Source organism: Aptenodytes patagonicus, chromosome 4 (assembly GCF_965638725.1).
Source record: "Aptenodytes patagonicus chromosome 4, bAptPat1.pri.cur, whole genome shotgun sequence".
NCBI lineage: Eukaryota > Metazoa > Chordata > Aves > Sphenisciformes > Spheniscidae > Aptenodytes > Aptenodytes patagonicus.
The window spans coordinates 36894802-36913722 of record NC_134952.1 but is presented as its reverse complement, the minus strand read 5'-3'; the positions used below and the strand labels follow the sequence as shown (position 1 = coordinate 36913722).

The following is an 18921-nucleotide window of genomic DNA, read 5'->3' as shown; positions in this document are numbered from 1 at the left end:
ACACTTACAAAACTGATACTTAAGCACAGAAAGCTAAACATGCATGTATATTTCACATATCCATATATATCCATACATAGAAAAACATGTATGTAAATTTTATATATGGAATACAAATGCACATAAGCAGACATACTATTAAAATATCTTGCTTAATTTGAGTTCAGTGCCAACTAAAGTACAATTTGTTAATGAAAAGTTAAATAAATTTGGGACCTTGTCTGCTTACTAAACAACACATAAGAGTACAGAAAAATCTCACAGAAGCAGCATACCTGTGTTCATTTTGACACTGGAGGATTTGCTATAAAAGTCTTCAGATTTCCTGTGGAAAATAAAACGATCTATTAATTTGCACAAGACAAGAATGTGTGGTACAAAATGGCAGCAGGACTTCTCGGAGGGGTGGAGAATCACTGTGATACAAATGACAGTCCTATTTTAACACAGCTTTAATTAAATTGGTACTGCTTGCCCTTCCAAAGTTAAAGATGAGCTGTCGCTTCCATCACAAGCTACTCTATTTTCAAGTGTTTAGTATCTCTGTTGTAAACATTTGCTCTGGGATAAAAAACTAGTGATTGACTTTTGGTCTTGAAACTATGAACTAAAAATTACTCCCATACAGGAATGGGGAAGTATTTTGAAAGGCTGCTTATAAGCTTTATTCACTCCTTTGTGCAAACTGGAAGATATAAAGAGTAGGTCTCTCCGAATATTTTTTAAGCAGCCAGAGTTACCAGGTCTTTTTTAATGGTTTATAAGCAGGACATGTGGCTGTTTTCATCCAGTGATTTAATGTGTCTCTACAGACAACACTGACACTCTTAATGTTGCTCACCGTATTGCTATGCGCAGAATCAGGACATGTGTCTTGGCATCCACAGGAATCCATTTCAAAACTCCCAATGGAGTCAATAGGTAGGGAATCAAGTCGCTATACATCAATGTGCTTTTTAAAGGTAATAATTTGCACCAAAATAATGTAAAATGCACGCAAAGGTTGAATCTCTTTATTTACATATCCCAACTCTATACACTACTTACAAACAAGCAAATAGTAAAACCCCACAAAACCAAACTACAACTGTAGAAAAGGCAACTTTAACCTACTGATGGTATGTCACAGGACAAACTAGATAATATTTTCCATCTACTGCCAGTTTATGTCACAGCTTTATCTTAGGATCAGGAGCTTTAATACGTTTTCTATTCAGGCAAATGAATAAATAAAAAGACAAATGCAGACGAGATTTCCAAAGGCATTCTACATACTGGCCAATCTCAGCTGTATCGTTACATATATGCTGCTCACTATAATTTACTTTACTGAGTGGGCAGACACACTGGAGGCCAAAATACTGAGGACTAAAAAAAGTCATTCTCCCTCTGCACTGTTCCCACACCAACTTCAGGATAAAACAAAGGGAAAAATCAGAATTTTTAATGTAATACAGCTTCAAAAAATAAATTAAAAATATAAACTGCCTGACTATGTTGGATTAAGTGGGAAGGTATGCATGAGGGACCCTTTTTATAATGGGAGACTCAAGATAATAATTAATACAAGTAAACAAAATACTGAAACAGAATTCCAGCTCAATTCAACAGGAACCCTGAATTAACTGTACATCTGAGGTAACATGTATATTGCTGTATTCTCTTCTATTCTTAATGAGGCCAGATTCTCCACTGCTTGAAAAACTTACTGTTTTTCAGAAACTATCTAAACTCTGCTGCTATTATTCAGTCAGTTTTGTGACAAAAAAGATGCACGACAAACTTCTTGAGAACTATGGAAATAGATATGTGGCAGTGAATAAAGTTTTATTACATTCTTTTTATGCTGTGGCTATCAGCAAACTACCTCTGAGAATTTCTGAAAGGTCTTTTAAAAATTAAGGCTAATTCTATTTTATTCTTTTTTTTTTATAAATTATCTTTGACTGAAATTTTGGATTTCTATAACAGCTACAGAATATTCTTAAAGCCTCAAATTCCTACAGTGTTTTCAGGCTGCTAGAGGAGACACCATTTTCAAGCCTTCTTTTAGCTTGCAACTGAATCACTGATGGTACCACACACAAGCTATGAAATGCAACATGATATTTTCAGACCCAACAAGTACAGAACTCTTGGAACATTGCAGAGCCAAAATGATTTCTAGCAGGTGGCTTCGATATATTTACATAAAGCGTGCTTAACTCTTACTCAGGCTTTAACAGACAACACTCAATTCTAGCACTACAGCTTTTTCCTCCTAAGAGTTTTTCTATCTGAACAGCTTCGGTTGCATTGCTGACACTCAGCGAGGGATTGTATACAAATCATTAACATTTCCACATTAATCTCATTTTGCTGAAGAACAAATTAGTCTCGCATACCTGAAAAGTATGCATGTAAATAAGACAATATAAATCGCACTCATGCAAACAGCAGGCCTTGCATTTAGTACTAAAATAATTTGGAATTCTCTGTTTCTAAGGAGCTGAAGTAGCATTCAAATACTTAATGACACTAGCAGTAGATCCAAATGAATGCAATGAACTTAACAGCCATATGCCTGAAAGCATTTTACTCAGCATTGTTTCAAGCAGCCTTTAAGATTCTTACTTCAAGAAAGTGAGGGGGGAGGGGGTGTGGGGAAGGGGGGGGAGCAAAGGCCTTTTTTTGCTTTGTACTTCTGTTCCTACTTCATTGCCTCCTGAAAATTGTTCTTTGTGAATGGGTTTGTAAGTAGCTCTAATATAGACCCCTGACAGAGGCGAGATGAATGTTCCACTGGAAGCACCAGACACTCTTCACTGCCAAAAAGGACGCCCAATGATCAGCTTAGATACTCAGCTCTTAGACAGCTAACGCTGTGACAGAAGGAATGCCTGTAATTACTGTGCAGGCACAAAGTGCTACTGGAATGCATGAGTTTGCAAAATCAGAGACTGCTGTTCAGTCACCTAGATCAAGCAGGTTTTCTACTAAGCTCACACCTGATCTTAGATGCTGAGGTGAAAGAACAGTAAGTTTAGCCACAGTAGCATGCCTAACTTCTGCAGAGGGAGATCCAGGATTAACCTTCATGGCATTCTTCTACAGTTGGCTTCATCTGGCAGAGGTAGCGCAGCAGGAAATGAATGACCGCGCTAATGTACAAATATGGGTCCGTCAGATTGAATACCGATGCAGTTACCATTGCAACAGTTTCACTAAATACGTAATATATATTGCTGTGTTAATTCTTGATAACTCGCTATATTTCTTGATAACACTAAAAAGATGACCTCAGCTCAGCAATACTTTGCATTGAGAGAGGCTACTGAAAAGACTTGTGGGAATCTCATTGACACCTGCTCTATTTTCTCCAAGAGACCCTGATAGCTAGTTGTGATCGCTTCTTCTGTTCCTGATAAGTTGTGAAGTGTGGGGTGCTGCAGGGAGCCATTCTGTCACCCCTTCTGTTCCACATTTATATGGAGCTATAAAAAGGGCTAGTGAGAAGTCAAGAAAGTTTTCCCCGCCCGCAGTTTATTCATGAATACAAGATGCGTGTCTTTACTGTTAGAGGTTCCATTCCATTGTTGATCAGATGTTAGAGCACCTACAGCCGTAAGGTAGGAACTCTAACATCCAACCAAACATCAGCTAAATAAATGTGAGCAAGTACTTCGTGAATCAAAGCCTAAATGAGTACTAACATGCTATTGCCTGCTTGCACCTCATTCAAAGAATTAAGTTAATCATAGAATCATGGAATAGTTTGGGTTGGAAGGGACCTCTAAAGGTCATCTAGTCCAACCGCCCTGCAATGAGCAGGGACATCTTCAACTCAATCAGGTTGCTCAGAGCCCCGTCCAACCTGACCTTGAATGTTTCCAGGGAATGTTTCCAGGGATGGGGCATCCACCACCTCTCTGGGCAACCTGTGCCAGTGTTTCACCACCCTCAGTGTAAAAAATTTCTTCCTTATATCTAGTTTAAATCTACCCCCCTTTAGTTTGAAGCCATTCCCCCTTGTCCTGTCACAACAGGCCCTGCTAAAAAGTTTGCTGCCATCTTTTTTATAAGCTCTCTTTAAGTACTGATAGGCTGCAATAAGGTCTCCCCGAAGCCTTCTCTTCTCTAGGCTGAACAACACCAACTCTCTCAGCCTTTCTTCAGAGGAGAGGTGTTCCATCACTCTGATCATTTTTGTGGCCGCCTTCTGGACCTGCTCCAACAGGTCCGTGTCTTTCTTATGCTGAGGGCTCCAGAGCTGGACGTAGTACTCCAGGTGGGGTCTCACCAGAGCAGAGTAGAGGGGCAGAATCACCTCCCTCGACCTGCTGGCCACGCTTCTTTTGATGCAGCCCAGGAGAAGATTGGCCTTCTGGGCTGCGAGTGCACATTGCTGGCCCATGTCCAGCTTTTCATCCACCAGTACCCCCAAGTCCTTCTTGGCAGGGCTGCTCTCAATCCCTTCATCCCCCAGCCTGGATTGATACCGGGGGTTTCCCCGACCCAGGTGCAGGACCTTGCACTTGGCCTTGTTGAACCTCATGAGGTTCACACGGGCCCACTTCTCGAGCTTGTCCAGGTCCCTCCGGATGGCATCCCATCCCTCAGGCGTGTCAACTGCACCACTCAGCTTGGTGTTGTCTGCAAACTTGCTGAGGGTGCACTCGATCCCACTGTCTATGTCATTGATGAAGATATTAAACAGTACTGGTCCCAATATGGACCCCTGAGGAATACCACTCGTCACTGATCTCCATCTGGACATTGAGCTGTTGACCACTACCCTCTGGATGCGACCATCTAACCAATTTGTCACCCACCAGACAGTCCACCCATCAAATCCATACCTCTCCAGTTTAGAGAGAAGGATGTTGTGGGGGACCGTGTCAAAGGCCGTACAGAGGTCCAGATAGACGACAGCTGTAGCCCTTCCCATGTGCACTGATGTAGTCACTCCATCATAGAAGGCCACTATGTTAGTCAGGCAGGACCTGTCCTTGGTGAAGCCATGCTGGCTGTCTCGAATTACCTCCCTGTCCTCCATGTGCCTTAGCATAGCTTCCAGGAGGATCCGTTCCATGATCTTCCCAGGCACAGAGGTGAGACTGACTGGCCTGTACTTCCCCGGGTCTTCCTTTTTCCCCTTTTTAAAAATGGGGGTTATGTTTCCCCTTTTCCAGTCAGTGGGAACTTCACCGGACTGCCACAACTTCTCAAATACGATGGATAGTGGCTTAGCAACTTCATCCGCCAGTTCCTTCAGGACCCGTGGACAGATCTCATTGGGTCCCATGGACTTGTGCACCTTCAGGTGCCTTAGATGGTCTCGAACCTGATGTTCTCCCACAGTGGGCGGCTCTTCATTCTCCCAGTCCCCACCTTTGCCTTCTGCGGCTTGGGCAGTGAGGCTCGAGCACTTGCCAGTGAAGACCAAGGCAAAAACGTCATTGAGTACCTCCACCTTCTCTGTGTCCCAGGTGACCAGGTTTCCCATTTCATTCCAGAGAGGGCCCACATTTTCCCTTGTCTTCCTTTTATCCCCGACGTACCTATAGAATCTTTTCTTGTTGCCCTTGATGTCCCTGGCCAGATTTAATTCTATCAGGGCTTTAGCTCATTGTTAATAAACATTATCCATAACTACCTAAGAATAGAGACCATCAGAAGTTAGAATATCCTTTCTATGTAAAATTCTGGAGAGAACTGGGAGGGAAAGGAAAGGAGTTTTTTTTGTTTGTTTTTTTTTTTTCCTTCAGAAGCACAATATAGAAACTCCAAAAATTATTGTTACAGCTTTATTAATAACTTAATATATTGCAAATTCCTAAATGCCACATAGGAGTATCAGATCAAAGGCATCCAAGCTCATGGATAACTTTTGGAGTCTTTCTGTCTCCAGCTCTGTAGCCATGGAGCCTAGACCTCTTTGAAATCCCAGGCTTGCTAGCTGTATAGCTAACCAGGGGGCAAATTCCAGAATGCTAGTTGCTTGCTTGCTTACACAGGTTTTGAAAGGCTTTTGAAGAACAAGGTGGTTAGTTACCTTGTCTGGTATGTTTTGAATCAGAGCATAGAGACTCCATTGCTGTTTCAAAACAAGCTGGCAGTTTCTACATAGATTGTGTCTGAAAATATTTTTTACCTGTTCTACTTAATATAGTCAGAGTATGAAAGAGGCTCAAAGAGAAAATATTTATTATTACAACCCCCCTTCCCCACCAACAGCAGCCCCTCCAGTTATATTACAGGCATTCTTGGTGCTGAGTACTGTAGGGTAAATTATGAGTTTGATTGACTTGACCAACTAAATATTTTCCCCCAAGGTATTCAAGACAACTTTTATAAGATGACAGAGATCAACCACACAGTCTTAATGGACTAATGACTTTTTTTAACAGATTCTAAGTTACCTGTTATTTACTCCTTGCCATTTCACAAAAGATATTATAAAAAGCAGGATTAAATGTAATTTTCTGATACAGTTTTTAGATTAATTTTAAAGCTAATTCTAGTATGTACTCTTTATAGTTACCATCCTTTGTAATGAATTCTACCCCAAGGACCTTCAGTGAGGGGAGCAATTGGTTTACAATACAGAGTGCAGATGGATCAATAGCAGGATAGATCTGTGATCTGGCTGGAAAATTATAGATTTGCATTGTCTTAAGTAGACAGCAGTGCCCAGATATTTGGAGAGGACAGGAGCTTTCCAGATTTGCGTGAGAAGGAGTGTCAGACTTGCATTAATGTTGTTTGCCAGTTTCACCATTTGAGCTAGAGACAGTAATCTACTTTAGAAAATATCTGCAAAACTAAGGAGCCAAATCGGTCGGTGATTTTACTCCAAGGATTGTTTATTCAGTCAGGTTAAACACGGCAGGTGATCTACAAACACATATTTATTACCAGGCAGGATTCTATATCCTAATTTTCATGTGGTAGTAAATTCTTTTAACCCAGATCGTTAAGACTCTGCAGAGCATTCCTGCTCTCATCTCTGCAACAGGCCAATATACTTTATATGCCAACTCATACATTCAGGGCAGGAAAAAAAGGTATGAAGCATTAGTTGTGGAAAATAGTGAAGCTGACTATTTTATTTCTCTCGGTTTTCAAAAGAAATTATTTTAGATGTTTAGCTGTAGCAGGACGACTATGGCAATGAGAATGCAATGAGAGCTTGACAGACCGCAAAATGTTTAGCTTGTGGCAACAGCGACTCACATGAAGAAACAACTGTCCCGAAGCTTCCTTGAGAGCAGAGGTCCCTCCTGCTGAGCCCCTAAGTAGAAGGAAGGCGTATATGCAAATGTATTGTTCATATGAAAACAAACATTTGATGGAGCATAGGTAGATGGTGCTTATTATAAAAAATTGAGAAGGTACTGAAGAATGTTCCACCATGTTTCAATTTCATTAACATGCAACAACAAGACAACAAAATGGCAGGGAGCCTCTACTAAGATCCAACCCAGCAAGGCATACGCTGAGCATATGCTTAAGCATATGCTTTATGTAGGCCCCACAGACCTATTTCTATGCTTAATGTTAAACATAAGTATAAATACTGTTTGCCCCAGATCACATTGCCTCACCGTATAAGGAGCTGAATACTTCAGTTCTAATTAAAGTGTTTTCAGATAGACAATCAAAGAACAAAACACAGGCAGCCAACTGCCATCATAGTTTCTGTAATTTTAACTTTTAAATTTTGCTTACAGGATTGTGAAGACATCCTCATATTGAGTACAGTGTCATCATACACGTGTTACTTATGCACATCACCTGCAAATGTACATTAAACAATTGGGATGTCTGAATAACTTGTACATAGCCATAAACTTCTACTGGAACACAATAGATAGGTTGCATCGTAGTCAGCAGCAGTAAGTGCATGATCAGGGAAATCTGTACATACAAAAGCTCTGTTTACTGGATTATCTGAGGAGACACAAAATACTAGGAGACATATCTGGGCTGCAAAGAGCATGAGTTGGTTTAACTGAGCGGGAGAAGCTGAGGAGATCTGTGTTTGCAGAGATTCTTTCAGAGGCAGGAAGGGGATGGGTAGTTACCCTGCTACAGCTGTTGAGAAATTTTGGTTATGAGTGATATTCTAGTAGAAAACAGGTGATTTCTGAGCAGTGTGGAAAGGCAGCAGAATAGACATGGAAGTTGGATTTATGATTTTTGCTGTGTTTGCCAAGTTGTAATTAGGAATAAAAACTTGAAGATATTCCAACTGCCTACAGTATTACTAACTAACTTAGATGGATATCTAACTTACGACATATCAGACATATAAGCCCACTTCCCCTAGCAAATACAATACTAACATTGTTATTCAAGGCACTGGTAAGATCTTGTCTTGAAAAATTGCAAGCAGTTCTAGTTCCCACGAGCAAGAGTTCAAAGAGCATCAGGTACAGGAGAATCCATCACAGGAGTCTGATCATTCTTTATAAACACATCAAGGGATTGGACATAACTGGAGGATGTAAAGGAACATTGTTGGCACAAGAACTACTATTAACCATTTCATTTATCTTAAATATAAGTTGAAAATCATATGGTAGTTTCTGTTCATGACAGTCATTAAGGTCTGGAGCACTTATCAGGAGTGCTGTGGTCAAACTTAAGAGCCTGAACTTGACAAGTGTATGTGAAAAACATGGCTGTCTGAAGGCAGGGGAATAAATCTGATGGCACAGGAACTTCTTTGCAGACCTTGGACTCTTCCTAACGTCTTTTTTCTGAGAATGCTATAAATGCAAGATTAAGAGAAACTGGTATTATCTCCTCCTTTCTGTCTGTTTCTACGTGAAACTGAGAAAATTAACTAAGTATCTGATGAGAGAGAAGAGCAAAGACTACATGTTTCTAAACTGAAGGTTCCTTACAGCCATCTTTGTTATTGCATACAGCATCAGTAGAAAAAGTTCAAATGCTTGTTATTTAAGTTGGTATCAACTTAAAAGTAAGTCTTTCTCTCTAGAGAAAAAACTTGAAGCTTAAAATTTCTCCTGTTGTAGCATGATTTTTACTAGATATGTATTCTTTTGACTAGCTATGTACTGAAAAACAAACAAGTCAAACTTCTGCACTTAGTTCTAAATAGGTACTTGCTGTCATCTCAAAATACCTCTCAGACGCTTCAAAACGTTTTCCTAAAATGTAACTGCAAGTATAAGAGGATACCAAGAAAGTTGTTCAAGCTGACAACATTCTGTACATTTTATTGGTTATTTTTACAGCTGCAGAAGGAAGGAGGAGGACAAATTGCTGCTTTTATATTCTGCATCTCCTTAAAGCTCTACCACTAGAGGAAATTTTATTAATAATTCCAGTCATGCTTGTGGTGTTTGTGATTTTTTTTCCATTATTTTTATTGTTTAAATATAAAGAAAAAAAAGAAAAGTCTCATTAACTGCTGACTGCAATTCACATTTCTTAACCTTTTCTCCAGGCATCTACTACTGCTTTTAATAATATAAAATTGTAAATTTCTAGCCTTTAGCGGTGGTTATTTTTGTTCCCTGCTTTTGGCTTCCTCCTTTGCTGTTGTTTTACAGGAACTGTGTTTGTTCAAATTAACTCATTCTGTAGGCTGGAAATGATTTAAGATTACTGTATTACAGCATGTCACTGAAGTAAATATGCAGTAGATTAGTGTCCACAGACATAATTACAAAACCCTCCACCTTCAAGACAGAGTGCCTAACAGGCATTACGCATCTTCTCAGTCCTTCTGAAAGTCCTTCTGGCAGTGATGAGGTTCCAGAGAGAAGTCCTGAAGCGATCAAAAGGGACTTCAGGTCACTGGGGTGATTGGTTGAAGGATCGGGAGCACAGGTAGTGTTTTCCTCTATCCCTGCAGTGGCAGGGAAGGATACTGAAAGGAACAGGAAAACACACCTGATCAACGCGTGGCTCAGGAGCTGGTGCCATCGGAGGAATTTTGGCTTTTTTGATCACGGGGAGGTTTACACGGCACCGGGCCTGCTGGCGACAGATGGAGTTCAGCTGTCTCACGGGGGGAAAAGGATTCTCGCTCATGAATTGGCAGGGCTCATCAAGGGGGCTTTAAACTAGGTTTGAAGGGGGAAGGGGATAAAACCAGGCTCACTAGAGATGAGCCTAGGGGTGGCGTGCCAATGCCGGGGGCGAAATCGATAGCCCAGCTCAAGTGCATCTACACCAATGCATGCAGCATTGGTGGGCGGCAAACAGGAGGAGCTGGAAGCCATTGTGCAGCGGGACAGATATGACTTAGTCGCCATCACAGAAACATGGTGGGGTGACTCTCACAATTGGAGTGCTGCAATGGATGGCTATAGACTCTTCAGAAGGGACAGGCGAGGAAGGAGAGGCGGTGGGGTGGCCTTGTATGTTAGGGAGTGTTTCGATTGTATAGAGCTCAACGATTGTGATGATGATACGGTCGAGTGTTTATGGGTAAGGATGAGGGGGAAGGCCAACGAGGCAGATATCCTGCTGGGAGTCTGTTATAGACCACCCAACCAGGATGAAGGGGCGGATGAAGCGTTCTACAAGCGGCTGGCAGAAGTCTCTCAATCGCTAGCCCTTGTTCTCGTGGGGGACTTCAACTTCCCCGACGTCTGCTGGAAATACAACGCGGCAGAGAGGAAGCAGTCTAGGAGGTTCCTGGAGTGTGTGGAAGACAACTTCCTGACGCAGCTGCTAAGTGAGCCTACCAGGGGAGGTGCCTCGCTCAACCTGATGTTTACAGAGAAGGACTGGTGGGAGATGTGGTGGTCGGAGGCCGTCTTGGGCTTAGCGACCATGAAATGGTAGAATTCTCGATTCTCAGTGAAGTAAGGAGGGGGGCCAGCAAAACCGCAACCATGGACTTCCGGAGGGTGGACTTTGGCCTGTTCAGGACACTGGTTGAGAGAATCCCTTGGGAGACAGACCTGAAGGGCAAAGGGGTCCAGGAAGGCTGGACGATCTTCAAGAAGGAAGTCTTAAAGGCGCAGGAGCAGGCTGTCCCCGTACACCGTAAGAAGAATGGGCGGGGAAGACGACCGGCCTGGCTGAACGGGGAGCTCTTGCTGGGACTCAGGAAAAAAAGGAGAGTTTACCATTTGTGGAAGAAGGGGCAGGCGACTCAAGAAGAGTACAGGGATCTCGTTAGGTCATGCAGAGAGGAAATGAGAAAGGGAAAAGCCCAGCTAGAACCCAATCTGGCCGCTGTCGTTAAAGACAACAAAAAATGTTTTTACAAATATATTAATGACAAGAAAAGAGCCAAGGAGCATCTCCATCCTTTATTGGATGCGGGGGGGAACACTGTCACCGAGGATGAGGAAAAGGCTGAGGTACTCAATGCCTTCTTTGCCTCAGTCTTTAACAGGCAGACCAGTTATCCTCAAGGTACTCGGCCCCCTGAGCTGGAAGACAGGGACGGCGAGCAGGATGAACCCCCCATAATCCAAGAGGAAGCAGTCAACGACCTGCTACGCCACCTGGACACTCACAAGTCTATGGGGCCAGATGGGATCCACCCGAGAGTGCCGAGGGAGCTGGCGGAGGAGCTCGCCAAGCCACTCCCCATCATTTATCAGCAGTCCTGGTTAACGGGGGAGGTCCCGGACGACTGGAGGCTTGCCAATGTGACGCCCATCTACAGGAAGGGCCGGAAGGAGGATCCGGGGAACTACAGGCCTGTCAGCCTGACCTCGGTGCCGGGGAAGATTATGGAGCGGTTCATCTTGAGGGCGCTCACAAGGCATGAGCGGGACAACCAGGGGATCAGGCCCAGCCAGCACAGGTTCATGAAAGGCAGGTCCTGCTTGACCAACCTGACCTCCTTCTATGACCAGGTGACCCGCCTAGTGGATGAGGGAAAGGCTGTGGATGTGGTCTACCTGGACTTCAGCAAGGCCTTTGACACTGTCTCCCACAGCATTCTCCTAGAGAAGCTGGCGGCTCACGGCTTAGACAGGTGTACTCTGCGCTGGGTCAAAAACTGGCTGGACGGCTGGGCCCAGAGAGTTGTGGTGAATGGAGTTCAATCCAGTTGGCGGCCGGTCACGAGCGGTGTTCCCCAGGGCTCAGTTATGGGGCCGGTCTTGTTCAATATCTTTATCAATGATCTGGATGAGGGGATTGAGTGCACCCTCAGGAAGTTTGCAGACGACACCAAGTTGGGAGGGAGCGTTGATCTGCTCGAGGGTAGGAAGGCTCTGCAGAGGGACCTGGACAGGCTGGATCAATGGGCCCAGGCCAATTGTATGAGGTTCAACAAGGCCAAGTGCCGGGTCCTGCACTTCGGCCACAACAACCCCATGCAGCGCTACAGGCTTGGGGAAGAGTGGCTGGAAAGCTGCCTGGCGGAAAAGGACCTGGGGGTGCTGGTCGACAGCCGGCTGACCATGAGCCGGCCGTGTGCCCAGGTGGCCAAGAAGGCCAATGGCATCCTGGCCTGTATCAGAAATAGTGTGGCCAGCAGGAGTAGGGAAGTGATCGTGCCCCTGTACTCGGCCCTGGTGAGGCCGCACCTCGAATACTGTGTTCAGTTTTGGGCCCCTCACTACAAGAAGGACATTGAGGTGCTGGAGCGTGTCCAGAGAAGGGCAACAAGGCTGGTGAGGGGTCTGGAGAACAAGTCTTATGAGGAGCGGCCGAGGGAACTGGGACTGTTTAGCCTGGAGAAAAGGAGGCTGAGGGGAGACCTCATGGCTCTCTACAACTCCCTGAAAGGAGGTTGTAGCCAGGTGGGTGTCAGTCTCTTCTCCCCAGTAACTAGCGATAGGACAAGAGGAAATGGCCTCAAGTTGTGCCAGGGGAGGTTTAGATTGGACGTGAGGAAAAATGTCTTTACTGAAAGAGTGGTTAAACATTGGAACAGGCTGCCCAGGGAAGTGGTTGAGTCCCCATCCCTGGAGGTATTTAAAAGACGTGTAGATGAGGCGCTTAGGGACATGGTTTAGTGGGCATGGTGGTGTTGGGTTGACGGTTGGACTCGATGATCTTAGAGGTCTTTTCCAACCTTAATGATTCTATGATTCTACGAAAGTTCCCTTGTCGGGTAAACTTAGAAGTTACAGGTGCACAAATGAGCCCCTGTCAGGTAGCCAGAGCCCATACAATGTGGCATTCATTACATATTACTCCACTTTGGGATGGGTAGCAAGGCAGTTCTGCTCCGGCACAGATGCTCGGGAAGAGATTTCAGCATCTGGAACCCCAGAAGATGGTGTTCATTGTGCCCTCCAGCTTGGTACTCCAGTATATACAACCTGCTCAATTTTCTCCTTAGTGGAACAGGGAACTATGTAGCACTAGCAATACACCAGCTTTCTAGATCCCTCTTTGGAAATGTGGAAACTAGTGACAGAAAAGAAGCCTGATTAGGAAGTGCCAATCATTTCACCATGATGAAGTATCTATCTTTTAGTAAATACAATATTTAACATTGGTACCCAGAATTCACCTTACTGTCAATCTTTTAGACATTCTTTAAAAGTTTACCTCACATTTTTATTTCCCACAAGATCCAAATGGAACAGGCATTATCCAACTGTTTTCTCCATCTTTCTCAAGACATGAACCACAAGTATCATTAGAACAATGTTCCTGTTTAAAATACATCATTTGAGGGTTAAATTTGGGTTCATTAGCCTTCAGTAACTACCAAAGACATTAGGAACATAAGCAAGTTTTAGTTTCATCATTCATTTCCAGAACTTTGCAAATTACTGGCCACTTGAATACTTCAAGTATTATCAAATTTTCCATTTTTATACAGTATGACAAACAATGCATTCCTGCTCCTTTCTACTAAGTATGTAATATGTACCAAATTGAGACTAAACATGCATAAATCTCCACCTAAACAGAATTCCTTCCAATAGGGTTTTTTTTTCATGAGTCAATACCACTCCCAATAGAATCAGTGGGAATAGTGTTCATTCATGAAAGAAAAATCCTTTTCTGTTTCTTTCCATTGGTTTTGTCTTAAATATAAAAATATGCTTCCCTGAACTACAGTTAGGTAATGTTACATCTAGCTAACAGAGTCAGACCGATGTGTGGGGTGATATAAGACTCCTTAATATATTCTTAGTAAGTATGCTGAAGCAGCAGGATTTGGTTTTGAACTTTTTGTAACATGCTCATAAAGACAAAAAGAATACCTGCAACTTAAAAGATTAACTAAGAAGATATTCACTGGAATATTTTAATCCTTATTATTTTCTAAGATAAAAGTTTGATGGGATCACACAGGGAAACTTTCAGTTCCCCTAGTAAGTACTTAAAACTTTTGGCCAATTTTGGCTAAGTTTGACAGAGGTGCAGAGGTCTCAATAACATTGAAGGCTTACAAGTTCCATGAGGAATTCCCATGGAGAATACAGACCTTATCAAAGCCAAATGGGCAATATACCCTAGCGTTATGAGATATAAGTGAATTCATACTGGAAGGAAGTTAGGAGCTGTGTGTGGATAAATGCACATACCTTATGATCCCAGCCACAAAACTGCCCTCCCCCAATTTAATTTGCCTTGTTAGACACCAGGCAATCAACAAAAATAACCAAAAGATTTCTGCTGTCTAAAAAGGTGCAGACTTGAACCGAAGCTTTTCCCATTATGAAAGCTCTGCATGGATTCTTTGATGACTAATACAGTTTGAACTCACAGAACAGCCTTTGTGTGATTCAGTTTCAAAGGGTGTGTCAACATTAGCAAGTAGGAGTGATTTTCTACAGCAAAAGAGTAGGTGTTGAAGCCTGACATCCACAGAACGGCTTGACTTCAGATCAGCTCTACCCTGGCCCTGCAGACCAGGTGCCTTGCAGCAGAGGAAGCATGTCAGGCACCTTCCCTGAGCCCACCTTCCAGTTTATCTTTGTTGGTGGGTATCCAGGTCTATTCTGTGAACCCACACTGATGTGAACCAAAGAGCAATAAAATGGGGAGTGATCAGAAGATTTTAGTTCAGATTAAGGAGCACAGTTGAGAAGCAAAAGCTAGAGCAGATTTATTCACTGTTGATCTGAACAGACATAAGGTTTCTTCAGTTCTGCTGCTCAAGGAACTACTAGTAGCCTTTCAATCTTCATATCAGACTTTAGTGACAGAAAGATCAAAGTAACAGTTAAACGGCACTTAAAGACAAACCAGTAAGACTCATCAAGAGTCACAGCTGCCTTTTGGAAGAGGAAGTTTTTTCAGTTTCTGTTAATGTTAATACTACGATACCTTGATACCTAAATGACTCGGCATTTAGAGGCTTCAAAGCAAGTCAAATGCTATAAACTTCTATCTTCCCCCCCTGCTATAAAGCCTGCCTTATACCATGCTGTTTGTCTCATTAACTCTTAGCACATTTTGCCATTTCTGAAGTTTCTTAGCATTGCTTTGCATAACTGTAGTCCCATTAGAGACTTAACTGTATACAGGAAAGAAGATATTTAGCAGCAGCAATACTACGTGCTCTCAAAACAAAGGAAAACTCCTTATGTACAACACATGAAAAACAGAATAATCAGCTTTGCAAGCTTGTATTTGCATGTTTTGCTGATACTATATTTTGCCCTTTCCCAAGGGGCACAATTACCAATTGGCATTTCAAATAGCTTCACCCCCCCTTTGCCATATAATACACATCAAAATAATGCAACTTCTACTGTTTACAACACTAGTACGCTCACTGTACTGTCAGCTGGTTTCATCTTTTTTTGAACCTAGCATAACCCTCAGTATTTCCTAGTGAGAAAATGTGCTCAGGGAAAACACATGCAGAAAGTGCCTGTACATGTACATACATACTTACATGCCTGTATCTTTCACCTGCAATCTACACATACACGTAACTTTTAATAAACTGTAATTAAAGAATTTTAATGGTGTAACACAAAACTTTTGATTGCTTTAACACACACACCCCCCCCCCCCCCCCCCCAAATTAATTTGCCTGTGTACAGAAAGAATGATGTTCTTCCTGTAAGGAGCTATGCCGTGTTTGACCATTATCCAGCATGCAGCCCTGAACCTCATTTATAACTGTTAGTTTTCCTCCAGGTTTGCCTTAAACGTTGATCAATGTAATAGCTACGCATGTCAAACAAATCAACTTTGGGCCAGAAAGCCACTGTATTCTCACTGAAGTGACAGACACTGAAGATGAAGATTTCAGTAACTGGGTAACTGAATTGAAGATACTTTGGGTCCAACTGGTCAGAATACTTTGAACATTAATAGTGCTAATCAAACTCCCCCTTCATTACAGCTGTGTGCTTAGCACTTTCACAGATCAGAGGTTTGTGCCAGGCATGCAGCCAACACTGAACGAAGTTAGGAATCACCTGAGAGGCGGCTGGGCATCTGTAGAGCACTGTTAAGCGTGGCTACGCAGTGTGATTCAAGCTCCCTGCCAGCCAGGCACAGGTGGGAGCTTTCTGTGCTCTTCCACAACAATGCACTAGACCCACTACCACAGGAACGAAGCGGCAGGGGCACAAACCAGGACGAGTATTCAGTCTCCTACTTCATTCCCTACTACCACGCAAACTGTGTCAGCAAATGGAAGAAGGATCCTGAAGAGTCTACAACTGACTCCATTCCTTACCCAAACCTACTCCCGCATCCCAGTAGGAGATCCAGCTTGTGCTCTGGATGAGGCCACAGATTAGCAGAAACAAGCAGATACAAAACTATTGAAATAACTGCATCCGCGCAGAGAGAACAAACTGAAGCAGCAAAGGTAGCTTTAACTTTGGCATTTCCTATCCACAGCCTTCACAATGCTAATGTAATTCTCCTGTCCCCTTCTAGATTTTCTTTCCTTCTGAAAGGACGGGGAAATACTGGAGTCTCATTATCTGGCACCACAGGGACACCTGAATCACTTTTCTAGAGTCACTAGGCAAACCTCTGCCTTTTTCAGCTAACGAATTTAGGCAGCCGCAGTAAGCTTTCAGCTCTCAACCCCAGATTCCTTCCTAGCCAGCCTTACCTTTGTCTGTTTAACTCACTCAAATCCCAGTTTTCCTGCCACTACCCTCCAAACCAAACTCCCCCTTCCCCGTCAGAGGCAATTTGTCACAGTCTACTGCTCTTATTCCCTCAGTCTTCAAGCCAGGCAGCCTTTTCCTCTTCAAAGATTGGTCTATAGTGGGTCTGAAAGAATAGCAAATACCGTCACCTTATTTTCAGCTTGCCCTAGCATTCATTGCAGTAGCAGTTACATGAATAGTCCCACTCATTCCCTATACTACCCCCGGCACTCAGAAGCATTCAAGTACTCAATTCTAATTTTCTGTTCGTGTGCAATGGGAATGGATCTTTAGATATTCTGCTTTTGCCAAATCTCTACTGAGCATCTGCAAACAGATTTTTCAGAGGCACACAATTTTTGTAACGGGAGGTAAAAGTCACATTCCTAACAAAGTCGTGTTAAAGTTTACGACTATTCCAACCACCAAGTCCTAACCTTGCTAAACTACAGATGACCAGAATTTTTAATGTGAACAAAATGATTACATGGTAGAATCATGGCCTCTAGCTTTTGACAAGAAACTTGAAACAGGATCTTAAAACAGGAAATGACGAATGACTTCATTAAAAATAGGTACTATCAGCCCACGCCAGCTAGTTCACAGAGTTTAATAATGCAGTTCTAAACAAAATGCTTGAATATTTAGAAGTTTTAAGACAAGGTTTGTTTCATTAGTATCACGGTATGTTGCCTGTTTTGCTTTCTAAACCACCTAGTGAAATTTTGCCAAGGGTATGTCCCCAGGAGTGCTGACGCCAGTAGAAATCCTTAATTGTCTGCGTGGGTTTAGTACTGGTCCCGTATGAAATGTTACTTTGAGGTTATCAGATTAGTTTAAATGTACCTGCAGCAGCCACAGTTCTAACACCGCCACAAGTGCTATTCAGGGCTCACTGTTCTGCATTGTAAGCGTCACTCAACTAATTCATGGAGTGCTAGCACATGAGATGGTATCTGTTTCATGAAAATGTGTAGATCAGTTACATGCCTTGCTGTAATACCAGCTATTCAACCTCATCAAGTGCAGTGTGAATAACAAAAAGAGGATAGATAACATAATGGAGCATCACAGAATATTTTCCTTCATGAACTACCCCTCAGTTTACACAATATAATTATTAAAATTATGTCCTCAGCTTAATCTGGTGTATGTAATATTTTAATGCTATTTTTACAGCATTAGGCTTTTTTTAAAAAAAATTGCAACAGTAAGTGCCATTCCCTTAGCAGATGTTCTCAGTTCCCACACATTTAATTATAGTTTTATAACTACAGTCACCTACCATACAGTGCACTGCAGTGTGTCACTTTAAAAGCCACTGTTACTTGCTCATTAAATTCCTCTACTATGTAGAGCACAACTGATTTCAACTGTATGCCAACCCACACTCACGGGACAAGGAGACGGGCTTCAGCTTTAACACACGTATTTCACATGAATGTGTACAAGCTAACATGGTGGCACACTGATTTTGTTTAGCAATGTTCAGAAAAAGAAAATATCATTAAGGTAAATGACATTCCATGATTTTAATGAATACACTGGTTGTTAAGTGGCATAAAGAGTTACAGTAATTTTTCCTCTGAAGAGCTATTTCAAATAACTTGAAAAATGGAAATTTACTGTGAACAAATCTCACTACCGACAAACTACAGAGACTGAGAAAGATGGGTAAGATCGTTACCTTTCTGTTGCTTTCACCCCCAACTGTATGAAAATCAGAAATCCAGTGATGGGAACAATGTTTGCTTCAGTACTGTCACGGCAGCCTGTCACCTCCTCCTTTCAGCTTAGCCATATGAAAAACCATGAGATTTTTGGCAGGAAGAAGTGTCGAGGTGCTCTGGCAGTTCTCGGCTTGCACAGCAGCTTTCTGGGGTGCTTCTCAGCACTCGTAAATTAC

The 18921-nt window shown here is 42.6% G+C and overlaps 1 protein-coding gene across 27 annotated transcripts in view; it reads right to left on the bottom strand.

The window, feature by feature from the left end:
* SORBS2 (sorbin and SH3 domain containing 2) overlaps nucleotides 1–18921 on the bottom strand; it is a 263818-nt gene that overhangs the window by 84882 nt on the left and 160015 nt on the right. For 21 of the 27 annotated variants that reach the window (XM_076336373.1, XM_076336377.1, XM_076336384.1 and 18 more), the window contains exon 2: nucleotides 276–325. The exons of 5 other annotated variants lie outside the window; for them this stretch is intronic. In XM_076336373.1, the coding sequence (XP_076192488.1) occupies nucleotides 276–285 (10 nt within the window). In that variant the 5' untranslated portion in view covers nucleotides 286–325. Of the gene's footprint in view, nucleotides 1–275; nucleotides 326–18921 lie in introns of those variants that run through there. One more of the 27 variants, XM_076336383.1, reaches the window with a different exon arrangement.